The following is a 21,415-nucleotide window of genomic DNA, read 5'->3' as shown; positions in this document are numbered from 1 at the left end:
TATTGTGGTTTTTAACATTATTTAACAACACTGTTCAAGCTACCATGCAGCAAATATACATCGACCTACCATCTTCCTTTATCTCTATGTGGTTCATTCTTCAGAATAGACAGTTTGTTCTACAATCTTTTCACAGTCCTGGTATTTATGAAAGGGTTTTTTATTTGTTCTTTTTGAAATGTTTACTAATTTATACCTTAACAAGATCCCTCATTGTAACGCAGACAGGAAGATCTTTGATATTTCCCCTCTCAAATGACACGTAGCTTTAGTCTCTTAAAATGACAACTTAATTCTCGAAATATCAGATTGTTTTCCTCTGCCCTTGTTAAAAATGCATTTTGGTTTTTATATTTACAAAGATCATTGTTCTAACATGGTCACAATGGCAGTGCTAACAAGCTGATGTTCAGCAGGTATAACAGGTTTAATATAGTTTAGTGTGATAACTTGCAAACATTCACTGTTAAAAAACACTTCATAACCGGAGATGTTCAGCCTTTGATGAATGTAATTCTTCTTCTTTTCTCTCTTTCTAGTATGAATTACACTCAATATTAAAGCTGTCCAGCTCATTAGTCGGTTTCTAGCTGTTACTGCCTGTTTTTTTCAGGGTGGATGATAATGATTTGTATCGTTGCATGTTGAAGAATGTGTTTTTTGCTCACAGAAATGTGCCCGTCTCTGGTTAAATTCTCTTAAACTTTCTCTGAAATATTAATGTCCCTGAAAGATCTTATTTTTGAAAGAGGCAGGCCTATTAGTGTTTTTCTTTGACCTTGTGACATTGCTACTTGTATTGCCACTGCAATTATAAGGCTAACAGGGCTCCCTCCATCTATTTCAAAGCTGGAGCTGGTGAGGAGTATATGTATTGTTCAGCTGATTTAAATAATTGGTGTGGTTTACTTAAAAGGGTGCCAGAGAGAAAATTATGTTAATGGAATAATTTAAAAGGAAGTTGGAAACAGATAGTAACCCTACCAAAGTCTGTCCTCCTCTCTTTTGTTATGACTTCAGATGAGTTTTGCTCCAAGGAAACTAAATTATCCTTCTCCTCGCAAAAAGAGATGGTCAATGTCGTTTACACACTCAAAGGAGCTCAGCTTGTAAAGCCACTTTGGAATTTGCACTAAGACTGTGAAACAAATTAACATTTCTGTGTGATGAGTCCTATTTCTAGGAGTTAATTGCACACAATAATCCAGACAGTTTCTCTCGGTGAATGTGTGTATGAGTACAGTAAGTGTGTATGACTGGAGGTACTGAATGACGGCCGTTGTATTCTGTCGGTTTGTTTTTATGAGTTGTATTTGCGTGTGCGTGTGTGTGGCTCTCAAAAACAATTACCTTCTACCTGCTTAGTTGTTGTTTTTCTCTGAAAGGCAAATTGTGAAAGCAAGAGAGAAAATAATAAAACAGTCATGTACAACCTCTTTATTCCTTCAGGAAATCAAAAGTGAGGACAGATGTAATAAAACTTGCAGATCGTAAAGAAGAAGATCACTGTTTCAATCATGACACAATCAGTATGAGAAACAAAGAGCACTAACTGAACCTGTTACATGAGAGAGTGTCAAAACTAATGATGTACTGATCTCAAAAGTGTTGTCTTGTCCTAAATGTGTGTGTGTGTGTTTGCGTGTCCTTCACAGCTAAGAAGTTCGGAGTCACAGAGGTCCCCATGGAGGCAGTGACATTCATCTCGCACGCCACACAGTCGCGACTTCGCACCGTGGTAGAAAAAGTTTCGACGATCGCACAGCACCGACTGGACTCCTGTAAGGTAGGATGAATGTGTACACACATGCACATACAGACACAAACACACACACATACACACACACACACTTTCAGACATGCACTGACATGAAATCCAAATATTTTCCTGAAAATTTCTAGAAGGGCTGAATGTTAGAACGCAAATGTCTAAATCAGTTGTCCCGGACATTTATCAGAACTTTTCTTGACAGCCCTGAAAATGTCTGAGTGAGCCCATGTGAGAATACAGAAGGAAAAATTCAAAGCGATGGAGTGGACTTGTTGATGATGATTCTAACACAGACCCATAACTGAAAAAACCTTAAGTAATACAAATATCCACTTGGAAAGATACGAGAGCTTTTGGTGATAAGGGTCGATGTCAGTGTAAATGTACTGCAAACAAAAACACGTCATATCCACATTGGAATTAAATATCTGCCTGCTCTACACCTTACTCCTTAAGCTTGCATAAAGCTGATGGTTGCACACTTCGGCTATCACTTCTAAACATTTTCACACAACTGTGTACAAGCACACAGGCTGTGTCTTGCAATCCAGCAGGGGGCCATAGCAGGTCAACGGCACAATTAATGGGTCAAACTGCACCAAAGTTGAATTTAATGCGAAAAACTTTCATAGATTTACTTTGCTTGGCAGAGTCCACTAATTGTGTTGTTTCCATTGGAATGAATGGAGAGGACTTACCTTTACCCTCAGTTAAAACCCTCGAGCTCACTGCAGATAATCAGCATCCCCTTATGTTCTGCCTGTACTATTTTGCTATGTGATAATATAATCAACAATGAAATAATAAAAAAGATGTGTTTCCTTGTCTTTGTAAAACTGGCAGGTCAAGTTTCAATCCGATTGAACAGGGTCAGATTGCGAGCAGCAGTAAACACATCTGTGAAAATGTGGTGTCACTGCAGCCACAGCATGTGGGTTGCATTCAAAACATAACTTGGAACAAATGAATTAGCTGGGATTCATTAGAAATTGATTAGATCATATAAACACAACCATCGTTTTTTAACCAACTTTTGTAAAGAAACACCATCAACAACACTTGTGATTTATGTTTCTACTTCCAAAATCCTGGAAACTCCCTCTTAGAAAGCCAACATGCTCACTTTCATGTGCATGACTCATTTGTAAAGCCAGTGCTGTGCTGGTGAGTGTCATCGGGAAAACAGGTGCTGCCATGTTGCCCCGATTACGTTATTTTGAGACAGACTCTGAAGAGTAGTGACCGTAGAGTGGAGTCGCAATATCAAAATCCTGCCGATACACTCATTCGACCAATCATAAGTCAGTCTCAGCTGTTAATCATGATGTTATAGCATCAGACAACATATTAAAACCAATCTTACCAGAAAAACTTAAACATAAATCGTTATGACAAAAACCATCCTAGAGGAGAAGTTTATCTGACGTGTACTTTTAAGTTTGATGCATGTCCCACCCACTAACATGGAGAACGCAGGGTTCACGACCTATGCTGCAGCTAGCCTCCAGGGGGTGATCAAGATGTTTTAGCCTCACTTTTGGGGAGCGAACATGTTGTCCGTCTTTATATGCAGTCAATGGCATGTGTGTGTTATTCCTCTACTCTCACCAGTTCTGGTGCCACCTTTACTGAGGCTGTTATAATATAAAGGCATAAAATAACCAAAGAAGTGAAAATATGAATCTGTTATTGTGAAAAATGTGTGGCGAGCAGCCATTTGCATACAGCAGATATTTATGTAAGAAAATATACAGTAAATATTGGATTAAAACTCAAAGGGGAAGTTAAGTCGCTCGAGTTGGAAAAGAAACTTTATTGCAGTGAAGCAGACAGATGCATAAATACGTAAACTGGAATATGGACACAGTTTTATGCTCCAATGTTCACACACAAAAACACAGTGGCATGAAATCCACTGTTCACACAACACATAAGAGTTAATATGAGAGATTGTCTTTACTCTTAAGTTGATAACCAGGTGAGCTCAGACTTTTCAGTCAGTCAGTCAAAACTTGAGGAATGAAAGTACTTCTGAGTCGCGCCTGTGTACACCCGCGCACTTTTCTCATTATCGGTGGCTTTATCTCTCATGGCTCTTGAATGTAACTATATAACCACATTTAATTGGCGTGCATTAAAGTGCGTATCCATCTCAACTCCAAGCTTAAATCTTGACGTTGTTGGGAGAACTGGGGGTAAACTTTGAAAATGTGTTTTTCCCTGATGCTAAAGCGGGAGGAGGGGGAGGATGAGGAGGAGGAGGGAGGAAGAGAATCGCTACAGCTGTCCCCATCTTGTTTTGTGCTTCTTCTTCTTCCTTCTGTTCGTTCTTTTCCTCTTTTGTGGTTTTGTAAATGAGGTGTGTGTGCGTGAGGGAGACACGGAGCTCTGTGAAGCCACTCTGTTGACATCAGCGGAAAAAAAGAGAGAGAGAGAGAAAAAGACCAAAAGACAAGCGGCCTTAAAGAGCAACCGGGCTTCGGCAGCGGCGGCAGGATCTACGGCAAGAGTGCGAGCTCAGCGCTGCAACAAAGAGGGGGGAGACTGGATGAGAGAGAGAGGGGGGGGAGAGAGGGGGGTTGGAGGGGTGCTGGCGATGAGACTCCTCTGATGTGTCTTTGTGTTCTGTGCCACCCAGCTTCTCTCATCCACACAGACCTGACACACACACATGCTGCTAGAAAAGAGATTGATATAGAAATCAAGTGCAAGAGGAGAACAGAGATGCGTAGGAGACATACACACACAAATACGTGAAATAGGCAATTATCCTATTAACTTTTGATGACCTACAAAAGTTGCTTTTACATTTGCCTTGCCTTCTCCCAAGTGGGAGGTGATGCTCCACATGCAAAGAGATGCGTCGTCGGTAAATAGGAAAAGTTAGTGATCGGCTGGTGATGTGTTCAGACTGGGGATGTTCCACTCAGCCCGTGTCCCACAGTTAAACCACATGTGCTCTTTATAATAAAGAGTATCTTTACCTAGTTACTGTACTTAAGTAGATTATTTTGAGGTGTTTTTCACTTCCAGCAAATATCTGTACTGTGTACTGCTTGTTTTACAAAGCATTGCATCACATTTTCAAAGTTTTTTCATACATTATAAAGTAATCAATAAGTAGATAATATAATTGGTCCGTTGATCCAATCAGAGTGGGCAGGTAACTGCAGCAGAAGCATCACTAGTGCAGACACATCTAAACTGAATTGATGGATGAAGAGGCCACTGCCGACCCTCAGCCGTCAATGAATGACAAGTAAATGTTTTCAGCAGCATCGTCCGCAGAATTCTTTATTAATGTGCGTCTGTTTCTGAGTCTATTATTCTTGTATCAGACAAGATATACTGTAGATACAGTTAATGATGCAGTGGACGGTTGCATTAGGGAATAGGAAATACTCTGCAGGTATTTTTAATACTTGAAGTATATTTTTAAAAAGTTCTTACTTTTACTTGCTAATTAACTTTTACCCAAGATAATGTGGTACTTTTACATTTGTGTCTATTTATTTGAAAAGAGTAAAATGATTGTCAAAAAAAAAGCTTCTAAAGTAATGTTCATAAGATATTTATAGTTGTAAATCAACATTTGTAAACCTGTAAAGCAGAAGTTGTTTTTGAAAAGACATTAAACCTGTTAAACATATTTAAATTGTGAAGTCACACTAAGAAAGATGAACATTGTGTGTAGATACAAAACAGAAGTGTGTCTGCACAAGTATATTTTGAATCAGTTAATCAGGAAAAGACCCAGGGGCTAATCGATATGAAATAGAAAAGATATAAAAAAGAAAAGATACAAAAATAATTGCTAGGTAGTTGTAAACTTAACTTCTTATCATAAATGTTTATCCATCAACTATTCAGAATTCTGATATTCATATATTAAAGTTGTGAGACTAAAAGTGGATTCCGATCATTATTATTTCTACATAACATAACATTTAGACTAGTGTGAATCACATGACTGATGATGTCAAATCATTGTCCAAATCTTCTGTCACTGATATCGAGCAAATATTCATCTACTCCGCTGTTCTTTCTGTCAAACCTGATATTTTTACAATAGGTTTTCTTAATTGTTTCTTAATTGTTCACTGTGTATAGATGGAATAAAAGCTTTCTTAAACTTCTTAAACTAAAAGTTTAAAAAAAAACCTCAGAAGCAGCCACTGAACGGGACTCTGAGCTTTTTTTTTTTTCTCCAACTGTTAGCGTTGCAGTGATGTTCTCTCTATCTGCCTGTCAGGATGATGAGTGCTACGAGCAGTCTGCAGACGTTCGCTCTCAGCTCCGCTTCTTCGAGCAGCTGGAGAGAATCGAGAAGCAGAGGAAGGACGAGCAGGAAAGAGAGATCCTGTTGAAAGCCGCTAAAGTAAGTTATTGTCACCTCACCATCCTGCTGTGTGTGTGTGTGTTTGTATGAGAGAGACTTGTTATGTCCCCATGCAACAGTGTGCTTGTGTACTGGTGTGTGTGTATGTGTGCATGTTGCTCCTGCGCAGGCCCTGACAGATGAATTAGAGTGTGACACCAGTGGATGAAGTGACCTCCCTGTGTCCTCCCAGGCTCCTGGCCCCAGGGCTCCTCTGTCCTGGCTCTTCCTCCCTGGACACAGCAAGGAGGGGGGTGGGGGGCTGGGTCATGCACTATACGCAACTCCCATGCACTGGCCGCACACTCACCCAGCCCCACGTACAACCTGCAAAACATCCCTCTATCACACAGCCTTGACAGCTCATCTGTTTTAAAAAGAGTCCAGATTTGTCCATCTATCTATGAGCGCACACGCTCTTCCTTATATTGTCCTTAACATCTGGTCCTGAGTGAACTGGCAAGTCTATTTAATAGAAAGGAAAACTGCATCATTCCAGTTTTGGTGGATGCAAAACATTGCCTTGCCTAATTTGCACATTCACCCATTTGCTATGTTTCCATCGCAGCAGATCTGAACATCTGTTGACAAAAGCCAGAGTTGTTTTTCCCATCGTAAGCTGACCTTTGCTGAATATTTCAGGAATACCTCTTTAATGCCAAATATATTGGAAAAATATTTTTAAAATTGAGAACTTTGAGGCATTTCTGGTGCTGGTGTCAGAACGTCTCTTGAAAAAAATATCTTCATTTTATCAACGATGCATCATTTCCCCAAACCTTGTTAAAGTTGGAAGGGTGGGGAAGAAGAGGATAGATACTTGGTGGTAGTAAGTGAGCTTCATCTTAAAACACAGTCTACATGCAATGCTTTTCACTGCACCCTCAATGGTGGTGAAGGCTATTGTATGGACTTATAATTAGTTGGGCAATAAGTGAAATGGAATGTCAGTCATCATCTCATCAGTTAGCAGCAGCTGCTAAGTCAGTGAGTTATTTAAGACGTCTGGAATAGAGCAAGGTCGAATATCTAATATAAATCTACAATCCTCAGAAATCATGGTCACTTGTTTTCTTGGATCCAGCTTTTTGCTGTTTTATACACTATACTGTACACTATAATCTTTTTCAAGCACATAAAAAACTCTTTAGAAAATATAATCAATTGTTGAGAGGTTTTCATTTATATATTGATCATTGATACACAAAGCTTATTAATACACAAAATAATGCAGTAAACAAATGGAGAGCATGCACAAGCTTTATAAGACAGTATTAAAACCACGTATTTCAAACAGCATCTTTGCATTATTACCTGTCCACTATAATGATCTCAGTCCTTTGCATTCTGAGACATTTGTTTATCAGTAAAAAAGAGGTCTTAAAATTGGAAAAGATCACCACAGACCAAAAATAAAAAGAGCAAGAGAATCTTTTCTAAATGAAAATGCCCCGCAGTACAACATTAGCAGAAAGCTAGGTTAATTTAATTAATTTTGAATGGAGCCAATGTCCCACAGTAAGGATTCTCATTGCTGCACACCTCACCGTCTTAATTGCATTATTATGCTCCGGTCCTGCCATGCAGGATATTAGAAAATGGCCTAGTTGATGAACGTTGGCCACCGGACCTCATGACCTGTCTGTTTATTCTTTTAGGAGAAATCACATCAGGAAACAACACTGTAATGTTTCTTGTTAAAAAGGAATGGTGTAGCTTTTTTTATTTCCTTCTGTAAGGTTTCAGTTATGTATGGCTGAACAGTGTAATCCTTCTTTTTTTTTTTACCATGAAGAGCTTTCTTTATTAACAGGATTAGTGGAGAACTTTTGCAAATTTAGCCAAGTTCCTGCAGGAAGGGCTCACCACAGGGCTATTTGCATTGCCCAAGCCTCCATGAGGATAGTCTGACTTCACCTCAGAGCCGTGTCTGTGGCTTTTTGGCTCCTGTTGCCATGGCGTTTCGGGTCAAGGAGAAGTTTGGAAAGCAAATTTTTGCCTGATGAGTGTTAAGTGTATTACACCAACACACTGCCTGACAACATGCAAGTAACATTTCTATGATTTAACACTGTGCGCTCAATCTTTTTCTGACTTCTCCACATTATTATATGTAAGTACATATATTCATTGTATCTGTTGAATTACTACACATAGTTTTAATCTCTTTTTGTTTGTTTGTTTTGTAAGAAAGATTACACAAAAAATACTGGATGAAGTTCCACAAAACTTGGTAGAAGGATGTAGTATAGGTCATGGAAGAACTGGTGCAGATCCAGGATTTTTGTTTTACTAACATAGCAAGATGTTTTTTCACAGTCTTGTTGATTTCTCAGAGAATAATTCATGGATCTTAAAAAAATCTAACATGTTTAGGGGACTGATATTTATGAGTTGGCATAATTTGGTACAGATCCAAATTCTATTTGGGGATACTAACAAATGAAAAATAAACTTTACTCTTTCCCACAACTAGATGAAACAGGTGCAACCCTCTGTTGGTTTCCATGAATCATTCTGGGCGACGCAAGGAAATCACTCTGCAAAGTAAAAATAGACAAAACTGGTTGACTTAAAACAAAAGTTGTACCTCATCCCAAAAAGACTCCTGGAATATGGTCATCATCATTGTGGAGGGCTGCGTACTTGAGTGAGGAGTTTTTCTTCATTATTTCAGTACAGTACACTGCACCCAAACCCAGCAAAGCTTGTCAGTGTCTACCCCCCCCCCCCCCCCCTCTTTTCTCTCCTGTAAGTGGGAAAACCAGGGCAGCTGACAGAGGAGATGTAAAGCTCGCCAGTGGCACCGCTGCCCTTTGTAAACAGTCCATCTGTACCAGCCCCTCCCACTCCTCTGTGCCGCCGCCTCCCACCTCCCTGCCGGCCTCTCTCCACCGATCAAGCGGCTGCTTATTTGACCTCTTGAATAAGAAACCCACGAAAATAATCCTCTCAGTCTTCTTCTCTCCTCCTCCCCTCATAGCAGCACCTCCCCTCCACTCCGCTGTCCATTTCAAATATGACTCAGATCTTGAGGGATGCTCCGGCCGACCGGAGGGCAAACACATTAGTCTTATTTGAGATACCGACCAGTACGTGAACCGCCTGATATATTTAAAGGCAATTAGCAGGAAGAGCAGCCCTTAGTGCACAGGACAGTCAGGAGAAGGGGGGGCGGCCCTACACCAGACTTGATTGATTGATTTGATTCATATCGGGGGCTAAAGAAATTATTTATAAAACTAAAACTGATTTTTAACTGTCTGACACATAGAGTGTGTTGTAAAATATTGGTATCAAATTATGGTATTATCCTCTCACATATTCTTCACATATCTGCATACATGATACACCACTTGAGATGTATCCGTGAACAAGGATATGTGTGCACGAAAGTGTTAGAGGGGTTTCATGCACCTGACCTAATTCTGACTAATCCAGCAAAAACATAACTACACAGATTATGTCCAAATTCACAAAGTAACTGCGTTCACTTAGTGTGCACGAGCCTAATCCGCCATAATGCCTGCAGTGGTCAGCCGTACATGTACATTTAGCTGTGGTGAAGGATTCCCAGGGACAAGTACATCCACCCAGATCTTGGCTGCTGATTAAAATAGAAGTGCTGTGTTGTTACGCCAGGGACATGCACTCACACACACACACACACACACACACACACACACACACACACACACACACACACACACACACACACACACATGCACACACACACAGTAATGGGTAGCCAGTGTGACACACACATATACACACACTCAGCCACTGCCACTGATACTCACCAACATCCTTTGCCCTGTGTGTGTGTCTGTATGTGTGTGACTGTGTGTGTGTGCTGGCTCGTGCAGAATTTTTAATAACCTCTTTTGATTAGAATCCCCCTCCAGCGGCTTATTTAGGGCTGGATCTGGAGCGGGTTTAAAGGCCACCGCCCCCCGGGGGGCGCTCCATTGCACTTCTCTGAATTCAAATACGATGTCCTTGACACCTCTGTATCCTGTTCCCATTTTGCACTATTTTTGCTGCAGCAGCAACAGATGAGTGGCGAATGAAGGGGGCGGCGGTGGTGGCGGTGGGGTGGGCTCCCCTAAACCAGCTGTTAACCTGTGTCCCCCCCCCCCCTTTTACTCCACAGAGTCGCTCCAGGCAAGAGGACCCAGAGCAAGCTCGACTGAAACAGAAAGCTAAGGAGGTAAGCTGCTGCGGAGATCATTACCCTTGACATTTCCCCGACACTCCAGCGTATTAATTTTTCATGCCTCGCTACATATGTAATGCCATTTAAAGTCGGACTTAAAAAGTTTGAGGAATAATTTGCGCCGATTGATGCCCATGTGTGTAAAATGATTTTCTGCGCACTAAAGAGACTCTGCATTTCCTCCACCCCTCCTTTTTTCTTTTCCACTTCTATTTGAGCCTCTTCACCCAAATCCAGTTTGAATTTTGACTAACTGATTAATTGATAGATTTGCTATCAGGAGAATGCTATACACGGGTAACAGGAGTGGCCTTTGTAGCTTTAGGCTACATCCATACTACTAGGTTTTTGTCAGACACAAGCGTTTAAACCCCAGTCCAAACACCTGAAAAACAAATATCCCGTGACCACACACAATGGGCATGTGAGAGCCGTAGAACGTAGGAAGCATTTGCGATTGCTTTTCTCCTGCACATGTAATCAGTTGTATTATTGTTAAAATGCATAACAGCTGTTCGCAAAGACAACGAGGTCAGCAACGCATGTAAAAGATCTTCCACGTTGTATTCTACACTGGTAGCTGAAGCTAATGCCGGTCGTTTTCCTTTGGAAAGGGGTCACGTTATAGGAGCCTGACAAATCAGCGAAGGCTATATGCCTTGACCGTAGAGTGTCTACGTCATTGTTTCCAAGCATCTCTGTTTCTGCCTGTCCAGATTAAAATGTAGCCCTGGAGTTTTTAAAACTAAAATGGGGCCAAGAATGTTTCCAAACTTCCCATTTTTAGCGTGTGGACCTCAGGCGTCTCCGTAGCAGAGTTGATGCCCTTTCAAACAAAAATGTAGAAGTATGGATCTAACTTTATTCAACATTAGTCACTTTGGCACATCTCTCATACACATTGGTTGTTTTAACTTGGTACAACAACACATTGTGGCTTAAATGCGTCAAAGTCCAAATGCAGAAATACATGTGTTGCATAAAATTGTATGGAGAATGAGGGTTTCAGATGCACCAATCCATGCTCAGCATTAACTTTTACCACAACAAAGTAAAAAGGTATAAAAAGACTTATTTCCTTTTCCAAGTAATAGGCCGGGGCACATCACGTAGCATTGCAAACTGGCAACTGTTTCATCTGAAGTAGTGCTCTACTCTTGCTTGTGTGGTGCCACATCATCCTTGTTTCAAGAGCAGGTCTTGTATATAATGAAATTCCCAGTGGATCTCAGAAAGTAGACCATTCGTTTTTCAGTGGTTGGTTAATGTTGTTTACGCAAATGAAATAGTTCTGTCACAGTGGAAGTTTGCATTTGTTTTTTCTTTGTTTACTCCAGAATAACTTCACGGGTGCTTGTAGTCCTTGGCTCACTAACAAGGATCAAGAGGATTGTGTGGAGCCTTCATAAAGCAGTCTGTATAGGCAGGGGGATAAAACAAGCACCATTCACCTGTTGTTGATGTAGAACTGAAATACCAGATGTGGTTTCATCTCAGCCACTTGCGCTTTTTAAAATAAGGCTCATCCAGGTTATGTTTACTGAGCAGGTCTGCACTAATGTTGTAATTTATTTCCTCACAGTTCTACAGTTTTCAGCCCCCCATTGTCTTTTAATGTCGGCCACTCAGCCATTTACTGTATATTAAGGGGTAACTGTAAATGCCTTGCTGAAGGGCAATTCCTTGTTTTTGTTTGGCCAAAGTATTTAAATTTGAGACTTTTCTCTAACAGTCTGTGGTGCTGAACTTGTAACCTTCAAGTGACAAGTACACTTCTCTTACCTCTGGCTACTTGGCAGCGTTGCGTCTTTTCTCTGCTCCTCTCCCGGACATTTCTTTCTAGCAACAGAGAGACTCGCTGCAGTTTAAAACATTCACACTAGATCTCAGCTTACCCATAAGCCCCACATATGCAAATGAAGCTGCGTAATAGGCAGCACGATAGGTTCGCCCCAGGGGCCAAGTGATCAAAGTGGATCTCCTCCCTGTTAAGTGGCAGTCCGCTCGTCATCTGGATACGGCCAGATTAGCGCCTCGCAAGGAGACACTGCATGTGCACTTCTGCACATTTTCATTTTCAGCTGAAATTTTAAGAAGGTGGTTTGGAAATTGTTACTTTATGTAACGCTTTCTCCCGCTAGATAGAGATAAGGACTCGCAACCCACCCACAACTGCCCCCCTCCGCCTACCCACACACACAACACAACGCCGTTTCCACCCTCCCTCACCTCTTTCTTTTTTGCTTAATGGCCGTCGTTTCTCAGCCCCCGTGCCTCTCCGGTTTTCATCACCTGACTGGCTCAAGGGGACAGAGCTGGCTGTTTGTGTCACTGCAGAGTCTGTCGGCAGCTCACACATCTGCGCAAATTTCATCAGGATAATGAGCCCAAGCGACTCTTCCAGGCAACATGCAGAGGAGCCGGCCTCTGTTTAAGCCCTTCTCCCTGATCATGCATGCACACACACACACACACACACACACACACGCACACACGCACACACACACACACACACACGCACACACACACACACACACACAAAACAACAACCACGACCACCAAACCGTCACCATTTTGGCGAAATGGAATTATACAGCGTGCGTAAATTAAATTGAGCTGGTGCATGACTTGTTTTGAAAAAGGCAGGTGCAGTGTGTTGTTAAAGTACCACTGAAGAACTGAGTCTCATGGGGAAGCTGATGATCAGGAATTAACTCATAAGCACTAAAATAATGTCAAGCTCAGTTTGAATGTCAAGTCCAGGCAATTTCATTTACATAGCCCAAACTTTTTGCCTCAGAGGTCTCTAAAACACGCAACACCTTCATCATCTTTATTCATCACTTTCGAATAATTACTCAAAAAAGGGAAGAAAAGAGGTCTGGTGTCTCCGTGATCCTTCATCATACCCAGATTAAAGTGGGTGATGGAGTTTTTGGTCTGAGAAGGTGATATCTCTGAAGCTAAACACAGGCCACATTGTTGGTGCTTGAATAGCTTCAGTTAAATAAGTAACATTGCTTACAGGGTGTTTTTTTTTTTATCCTGATAGCATAACAGTATTATACATGTTTCACACCAAAATTTGTGTGTAAACATGGGTTTTTCAAGTGCAGGTAAACCCGATTAAAAAGGCGATCAATTCCTTTCCTGTTGCCAGTAGAGGAGTGTTTTCCCCCTGGTGCATTGTGTTTGATGTCACAAACATGACAAAAACTGAGGCGCTCTCTCACCTTGTCTTGCCAAATTTGTGCCTTCACCTGGGTTTCTTGTGTCACCCTCTGACCCTCTTTCCCCAAGTGCAGGGTTTTCAAACCCTGACACTGCATGCTGTAAAAAGTACTAAGTCAGCTATTAGCAGGTCATGTTTGCGATGTAGCCACTTACTGACAATTATCACTGGATCAATTTGATACCAAAGAAACATGCCATTCATGTCATGCACCTGTTCATTTCACCACATGCAGTACCTCCAGCACCCCAGTGGTCAGGCACATCTCACAGTTTTGATACCTCTGCTCTTGTGCCTGACCTCAGACCAAATCTGTCTCAGAATCTGATGGAGCACATTCATGCTCCTTAGTGGATAAACCCTTTTTGGACAGTCCATGAACTTTCAGCTTGTGCCACCCTCAGGCAAAAAAAACTTTGTCCACATCTCACAATCTAACAAATACATTGCCATGAAGATTGCAAAGCAGATTTGTTCTGATGAAATGCTCTTTCCTCTGGATCTGATCTCAGGAAAAACTTGAGTAAAATATTACCTAAAGACCAAAATACAGTAGTTAAGTACAGAGGTAAAATATACATTGTAGATTCTGGGTGATACTAGCACAGCCTTTAGCAGATTTTAAGTACTGTATATTTATGTCACCATGCCTCTAATTGTGAATCTTTATTTGCACCAGCAACCTAACCCACAACCGCTGCTCTGATAATCGCTGGCAGAGGTTTTGCGTGAGAGAGGCAGAGCAGTCTCGCGCCTCTGTTTCCTCCATTCACTACCATTTGGCCGAAAGGTCAGATGGGCTATTTCAGAAATGCCCCGAGTGAAAATCAATGGGCAAATCGTGGAGCTCAGTTCCTGTTTGTTGTTGTTGTTAGTGGTGGGTCTGTGTGTTCTGCCTGTTCCATCACAGAGGCAGGAGGCCAGGCAATGCCTAATCATTGGGAGTGAGAGAATGAGAGAGAGCGAGACAGAAAGAGAGACAGAGGGGACGAAAACGAGAGACAGAGACAAAGAGATGGAGAGAAAAAGGAGACTTGGGGGTGAGGGTGGAGGGGGAATGTAGGGAGGGAGAGATAGAGAGGGAGTTAAGGCCAGTGGAGATACATCACGATGTCAGACACACAGACGCACTGCAGCCAAAGATTCATCATCGCAGCTGCGTCTGCAGGCACAACTGGACGCAGGAATCAAGTGGAGTGGAGGGAGGACAGGAGAAGAGGGGTGAGGGAAGAGGTGGAAGACAAATTGGTCACTACAGTCGGACAAAAGCTCCTGTTAGGTTCTGTTCGGCTGCAGGAGCAAACCATGTCAGGCCAAGAACTTGAATATTAACACCGTATACCACAGCTCATGTAAACTGATTGATCATAATCTGATGGATCAGTTATAAACCCTCATTGGAATGTGAAGGATTTTATAGATGTGCTGCTACACGTGAACAACAACGGCTACAGTAAGGGTGAACTGTGTCAGCTGATTTTTTCACCACCTTAGTCAAAGTAATGTCAGTATATTCTCTTGAAAGTGTCCTGGGACTGTGAGAATGTAGGTGTACGAGTCAGTTGCTCTAAATATTGCAGGTTGCATATTATCTGGAGTTTCTCCTGTCAGTCCCACAGTAAAAACTCCAGAGAATGTCTGAACGAGCCCATGAGAAAATACAGCAGGACAAGTAGCCAGATGTGCCGTACACGCAGAAGACACTGACAAAGATACCAACTTGGAAAGAAAAGATTTGAGAGCTTTTGGTAATGTGTCAATGTGCTGTAAACAAACGCACATGATTTTCTCAGAGAAAGTCAGTCCTGCCTCCTGTGTGCTGCGCCACCCCGCGCCTGAATGCTGCTTAGGTTTTCCATTGAAAAATATATTATAAACCATTTGAATCTATGTTTATTAATTGATTTATTAATATCAAAACCACAAGATCATATGATACTTTATTTTAATTTAACAGAGGAAGGGACCAAGTACTGAAATTTAACATGTAGTTACTTTTAAGGAAGGTCTGTGTTGTCAGTCTAACAGGGAGTTGCTGAACAGCAGCATGGAGCTTAGTCAAGCTTCCCTGGATAAATAAAAATACTCTTATAGTCCTCTCCTCTCCTCTCCCTCTCTCCCAGGTAAAATGTTGTCACCTTTTGGCAAAAGTCACTGCTTCAAATCAAATATAGGTAATTTGCGTCATTCATGAGGTAGAGGTGTGGGGGAACAGAGTTGCAGGAAATTAATGAGAACCACAGCGTCAAAGTTATATATACATATGTATTATTGACTGCCTGCATGTAATCTCCCTTACTGTAGCACTACATGATAACTTCAATTAGCAGACTTTTGTTAGGTTTGTAGAACACTTGTTCTTCCAAATTTCACTTGTATAACATGACTTACTTAGTTAGTGCTCTCTGAGTACTTGTTTAATGTTTCTAACATTTCTAGTTATGATTACAATGATTACAACTCAAGTCGACTTCAGACAAACTTACATTTTACATGTAAATCAGGATAATACTGTCATAACTACATCATACTCAAACTGTTTGTTTTTGATTATATTGGAGAGTAATTAATGAAACAGATATTTAGCTACAATAAATGTAACTTACTTATGATGTAGTCAAATGAAATGCATGTAACAGAGGCCTCATTTTGTTTGAGAAGAGAAGAGCAAATGAAAAAATGACAGAAGCTAAATCAGAATGAATTTGTGAAATGACAATTCTTCTGTTAGTTGTAGTGGTTATAAAATTATTTTATAAACGTTATATCTGAGCTCTGTTTTTTAATTGAACATCCCTCACCACCACCACCACCACCACCACAGAATGAGGGAACATTGTTGTTCAGCCTTAAAGCCTGCAGTGAAGGAAGTCACAGCGCTATAATGGGAGAGCTGGTTGGGTGCGTCAGACGCCAATGCTGTTGTGGTACATGATGTGGTGATTCTGGATTCCAGTATGTTACCTGACAGCACACATGGGACAGACAATATGCCAGCTTGTTTGGTTCAGTGTCAACATGTAAAGTCGGCATATTGAGGATAATAGCGACAGTAATAGCACAAGATCTCTGCATAGACCAGGTGTCACCTTTTTCACTCCAAAGATTACACCTTTCCTCTCCTTTCCTCTCCTCTCCTCTCATTATGTCCTTGAAGCAACACTTCACTTCTTGCTCAGAGTGATTCCAGAAGACTTGTGAGAAAACCTCAAGCTGTCTAATGGGATTCTCAGAGGTTTTGTCAGAATAATTTTCCTCAAATATTTTTTCTTCTTCAGGCAGAGACTTTTTTCGTCCATTTTGATGCGGCAGCAATGACATGTCTCGAACCTCTACCAGATTAATTCAGCTTGAGCTCAACTTTGGCCTTTGTGTGGCTCCAATTAAAAGCCTGCAGTTATCGGTCTTTTCTTTTCTCTACAAACATATGTTAGATTCTATGAATAAATAATGTGAATATGCACAACCATGGTCAAATTTAGCACACATAAACCTTATTTAAACATGTTATTTATGAACAGGCCTGAATGTTAATGCACACGTTCCTTGATTGGCCCGACATCCTCCACAAGTGACCAGGTCATGGAGAGACTAGAAACCACCCACACTGTGAGCCCAGTCAGCCAGAGAGGAGCGGCTCCATGCAGTGTGTCAGAGGACAATGTAGCAGCCCCTTGGTTTTTATTAGGCCAGTTATATGTGTGAGTTCATAGGCTCTCATCCTCTGGCCTTCCACAAACTGCTCTGCTCAAAGAGCCAGTCTCGCCCGTTAGGCAGGCCCCGGGGCAAAAGCCTGCTACCCTCCTCCACGTCCTCTCCCTTTCTGTGCTGACTTTCAAAGAGAATTCCTGCTGTTTTGTGTGTCCCACTCTCATACTTGTTATATTCTTGTCTTCTGGCCTCACAGACACACAATACCCTATATGAATAGAGCAGGCAGCATTCATGGTCAGCTTGCGTGTAGAGGAACATTCTGCTCATATCTTTTTTTTTTCTTTTTTTTTTACAAATTGGGTTATGCATTACTTTAGCAGGTGTCCTTTTATTTAATATATGTTCAACTGGATGTTTTTTGAAAGATCATACAAAGGGTTGATGTGAATAATTTAATTATCACTTAAGAAAGGTCTGTGTTTTTTAGGTCCACAAGATGTGCGGGCTACTAAAGAGTACAATGTAACCTTATTTTTATTTGTTGCTTTGTTGTCGGTACTCTCAACTTCAGTTTTTTTCTTCACCTCAAGACATATTACGAGAAAAAAAAAAAGCAGGCTTTAAAAGTACCTTTGGTGTTCCTGTGTGTTTTCGAATATTACAAAGTGCTGTAATGAGAAGGAAAACAACAAAAAGGAGATTTTTTTGCCTCAGAGGGAGATAGCGACTCGTCTCCTCGCTGCAGAAGCCTGTAGGTTCACTTTTCTCTTTGTGCGGCGGAGCACTCCCTGGGACTCGAGCGACAGGGGAATTGGGCGTACAGAGCTACGCTGGTGGCGAGGTGCCAGCCTCCTGAGCCTGGGATGTAAGTGAGAGGGAGGCAGGTTTCAATTAGGCAACAAACACCGCACACACACAGGATAGTGGATGGAGGGGGGAAAAAAAACACCTCACACTCACCAGCTAACTTCTCCCTCCTGACCTCTCCCAAAAACACACTTCCCTTAACCACTCTGCCCCGTCTTTTCTCCTTCCTTTTCATTTTCGAATCTGAGGTGTCATTTTTGTGAAATATATGTGGGAAGGACAGTAGTGGAGGTCTTTGTGAGGTGATGCTAAGTGTGCCAGCTCGGCCTGCATGTTTCCATTAGATTGTCATGTTGGCTAATTAGAGAGCAGCAGCATGATTCACCTTGTTAATTAGGAGGACTTGCACACCATGTGCCTGGGGGCGGTGTGGAGAAGAGGAGCCCAGCCTCAGAGCCTGCTAGTCGCCTGCTGCCTATGAAGATTCCCCCTTCTCATCTACCTTCCTTTCACTCCTCTTTTTTTTTGATTTGGAAATGAATAAATCATTGAGATCGTCCTCTCTCAGAGTGTGAATATCTGAGTTCTCATCTTTTCCTGGATGCAAATTAGGCGTGATCAATAGAAGGTGACGAGCGGCGAATCTAAATGTTAAAAAAAAAGAGAGACAGGAAGAGAGAAGACTGCTAGACGAAGCACGGCAGCATAGAATGAGACAAAGCGAGAGAACATTTAAAGTAGGAAATTTTCCCTTAGATAAGCAGTATTTTTAATGATCACCACTCTCCCCTCTTCACTCCGGTGTGACACCGTCTGAATCTGCTTAACACTGATTTCTGGCTCCTTCGTTAAACACAGTTCCTTGGCAAATTGTGTAGCGCAAATGTTATTATTTATCAAAAATAATACTCGCTCCGAAGCAGCGGCATCAAGTCTTTATTTATGCACATATTTCACACACTTTCCCTCTGCACGGTTTAATTCCTGCAAATAAGTTGCAGATGAAGAGGAACCACAGGGTCATGATAGTGACACTCACATAATGACCTTAGCTCCAGGGACGGCTGAGGGCTCGGAATAATTGGTCCTTGGCCCTGGAAACACTTCTGACATACCCGGCTTCAGAGGAAATGGAACACTCTAAGCCAAGACTATTAGCTCGTGCATGTATTTTGAATTCATCTACATAGGTAAAATAATGTAATCACAAACAGATTCACTAAAATATTCAGATTTATGTGTTGGACAAGGTGATGAAACTGAATTTCAAACATGATATGTCTCTTTAAGACATCTTTAAATATTTAGTATCTGTTATTCATCATTGGTAAAATAATGCAATCCATCAATATGTATAAAGTCGATATATGTAGATTCTATGTGACTGTAAACCATACACAAATTAAAGAAAGAATGCAATACAGTGTAACTTTATACCTAAAAGGGCAATGAGACATGCCTCTTCACAAAATATCATCTAAACATTGCACATGTTCTTATGTATAAATTCAATATTTAAACTTTAACTTTATGGCACACTGCCATATCTAATTATGTGGTGATGATGTCATGAATGTCTCCAACCAGTTTAAACACAAAGACTTAGTGTAGATTATCAGGTCGAGGCTGAACTCTTCTCTTTACTGTGTGAGTGCAGATGGAGAAGTGAAACCTGATTGGTTACTGCAAATGGCCTTTCTCCCCGCAGCAAACTAACTAGCAGGCACTTCACATGAAGAAAGGCCTCAAGATGCAGCTCACAGATGTTCATGTAATGTCGGCCATGTGGGTGTCAGGTGAATGAGATCCATGGTTAACAGACACGCATAAAAATACATACGTAAAATGCCAACACACACTCATGTTAAGGGATTTTTCCAGGATTTTTAAACCTCAGGCTGATTTCCCCTCATTTTTGGCCTAAATGATTAATACAGACAGAAATGTTTGGATTTATTGGTCAAATATTGTGTGAGAACGAGATAGCATCATCCAAACGGTTGCAGTGTAAGCCCATGGGTCTTTTGTCTGCATCAAAGTACATTCACTGTTTGTTTATGCCACTGACAGGTTCAGACTGTTTTATGTGTGCGAACACATTATGGATTCTAACAGAAATTGACGTTTGTCGAACATGTAACAGAATTCTTGCTCTGAAATCTGACTGGAAAGTGAGTTGGAAGAAACAGTGTAAACATTAGTGACAGTTGGAGAGAAGTGGAAAAGATGGTTTTTGTTTGCTCATTTCTGCATTTAAATGAACGTTAAGCTTCAGGAGACAGGGACACTCTGAAGTTGTGGCTATAGTTGTGTTACAAATGGATGAAAACTGACTGTCAAACAGGAACAGGAATCTTACACCAAAATAAAGAAGAAAAATTTTGTTTCAAGATCAGAGACACCTGCTGTAGACAGTGGGGATAATGATTTAATCTAAAGTTAATTTACTTTGTTGACCTGGCATCAGAACATACAAAAGCACAGCTAGATAATGGACAAAAGTATTCATTGAGTCAGGACAGATTATAATATATGATCCATTTCCCCCTTTCAGAGGGTGACAGTTATAATTATGGAATACTTGAAATCAACAAGCTTCCATTGGACTCCATTCATGAAATATTAGATCCTAAGTTACACCCAAACTGAGAATTTTTTTTGCGATTAATCAAATTGTTTTAATGGATTGTCATAAACAATAATAACTACTGTGTACACACCTTTTGTGTTTTGCCTAGTTCCAACTCACACAAAATGTTAATTAAGTGTTATTATTGTGAAAACATGAGTCTACTACATAGCTCTACCTAAAATGACAGAAACCGCCTTTAGAAAAATGTATTTAATGTGAACTTTGACTTTTTATGACCTATACTGGTCCCAGCCATCAGATGGCAATATAAACACTTTGGCTTCACTTTTGGGGAGCAGCCATATCATCCATCTTTATTTACAGTCTATGGGCTGTACATAAACACAGCTAACATCATTATGCTAACTTTTTCACAGTGACAATGCTAACATTATGACGTTCACCAGGTTACAATGGTCACCATCTTAGTTTAATTAACTTCAGTATGCGAACATTGATTAATTAGCACAAAACACAAAGTACAGTTGAGGTTGATGGGAAATTTGCTCGAGTAATTGGTTTTGGACAAATTAAAATCTTGACCCGATGATGGCTTAAGGGGGAAAGTCAAAGGATCACTAAAGACACAGGGCTTCACCCCATGATGACAGTGATTCATGGAAATCCACCCAATTCTAAAAACTTATTAAATATTAAATTAAATAAAATATTAAACCTTCCTTCAGATTTACTGGCTTTTAGTTACATTTAGCATTTTATCTTAA

The 21,415-nt window shown here is 40.9% G+C and overlaps 1 protein-coding gene across 3 annotated transcripts in view; it reads left to right on the top strand.

Annotated features, from left to right (window-relative positions):
- LOC109624781 (transcription initiation factor TFIID subunit 4-like) overlaps positions 1 to 21,415 on the top strand; it is an 86,000-nt gene that overhangs the window by 33,536 nt on the left and 31,049 nt on the right. For all 3 annotated transcript variants that reach the window (XM_069511530.1, XM_069511413.1, XM_020079689.2), the window contains 3 exons: positions 1,656 to 1,786; positions 6,024 to 6,149; positions 10,303 to 10,359. In XM_069511530.1, the coding sequence (XP_069367631.1) occupies positions 1,656 to 1,786; positions 6,024 to 6,149; positions 10,303 to 10,359 (314 nt within the window). The remainder of the gene's footprint in view (positions 1 to 1,655; positions 1,787 to 6,023; positions 6,150 to 10,302; positions 10,360 to 21,415) is intronic.

The sequence above is a fragment of the Paralichthys olivaceus genome, chromosome 1 (genome assembly GCF_024713975.1).
Source record: "Paralichthys olivaceus isolate ysfri-2021 chromosome 1, ASM2471397v2, whole genome shotgun sequence".
Lineage (NCBI taxonomy): Eukaryota > Metazoa > Chordata > Actinopteri > Pleuronectiformes > Paralichthyidae > Paralichthys > Paralichthys olivaceus.
The sequence above is the reverse complement of the archived record's forward strand: the minus strand, read 5'-3'. Positions and strand labels throughout refer to the sequence as shown.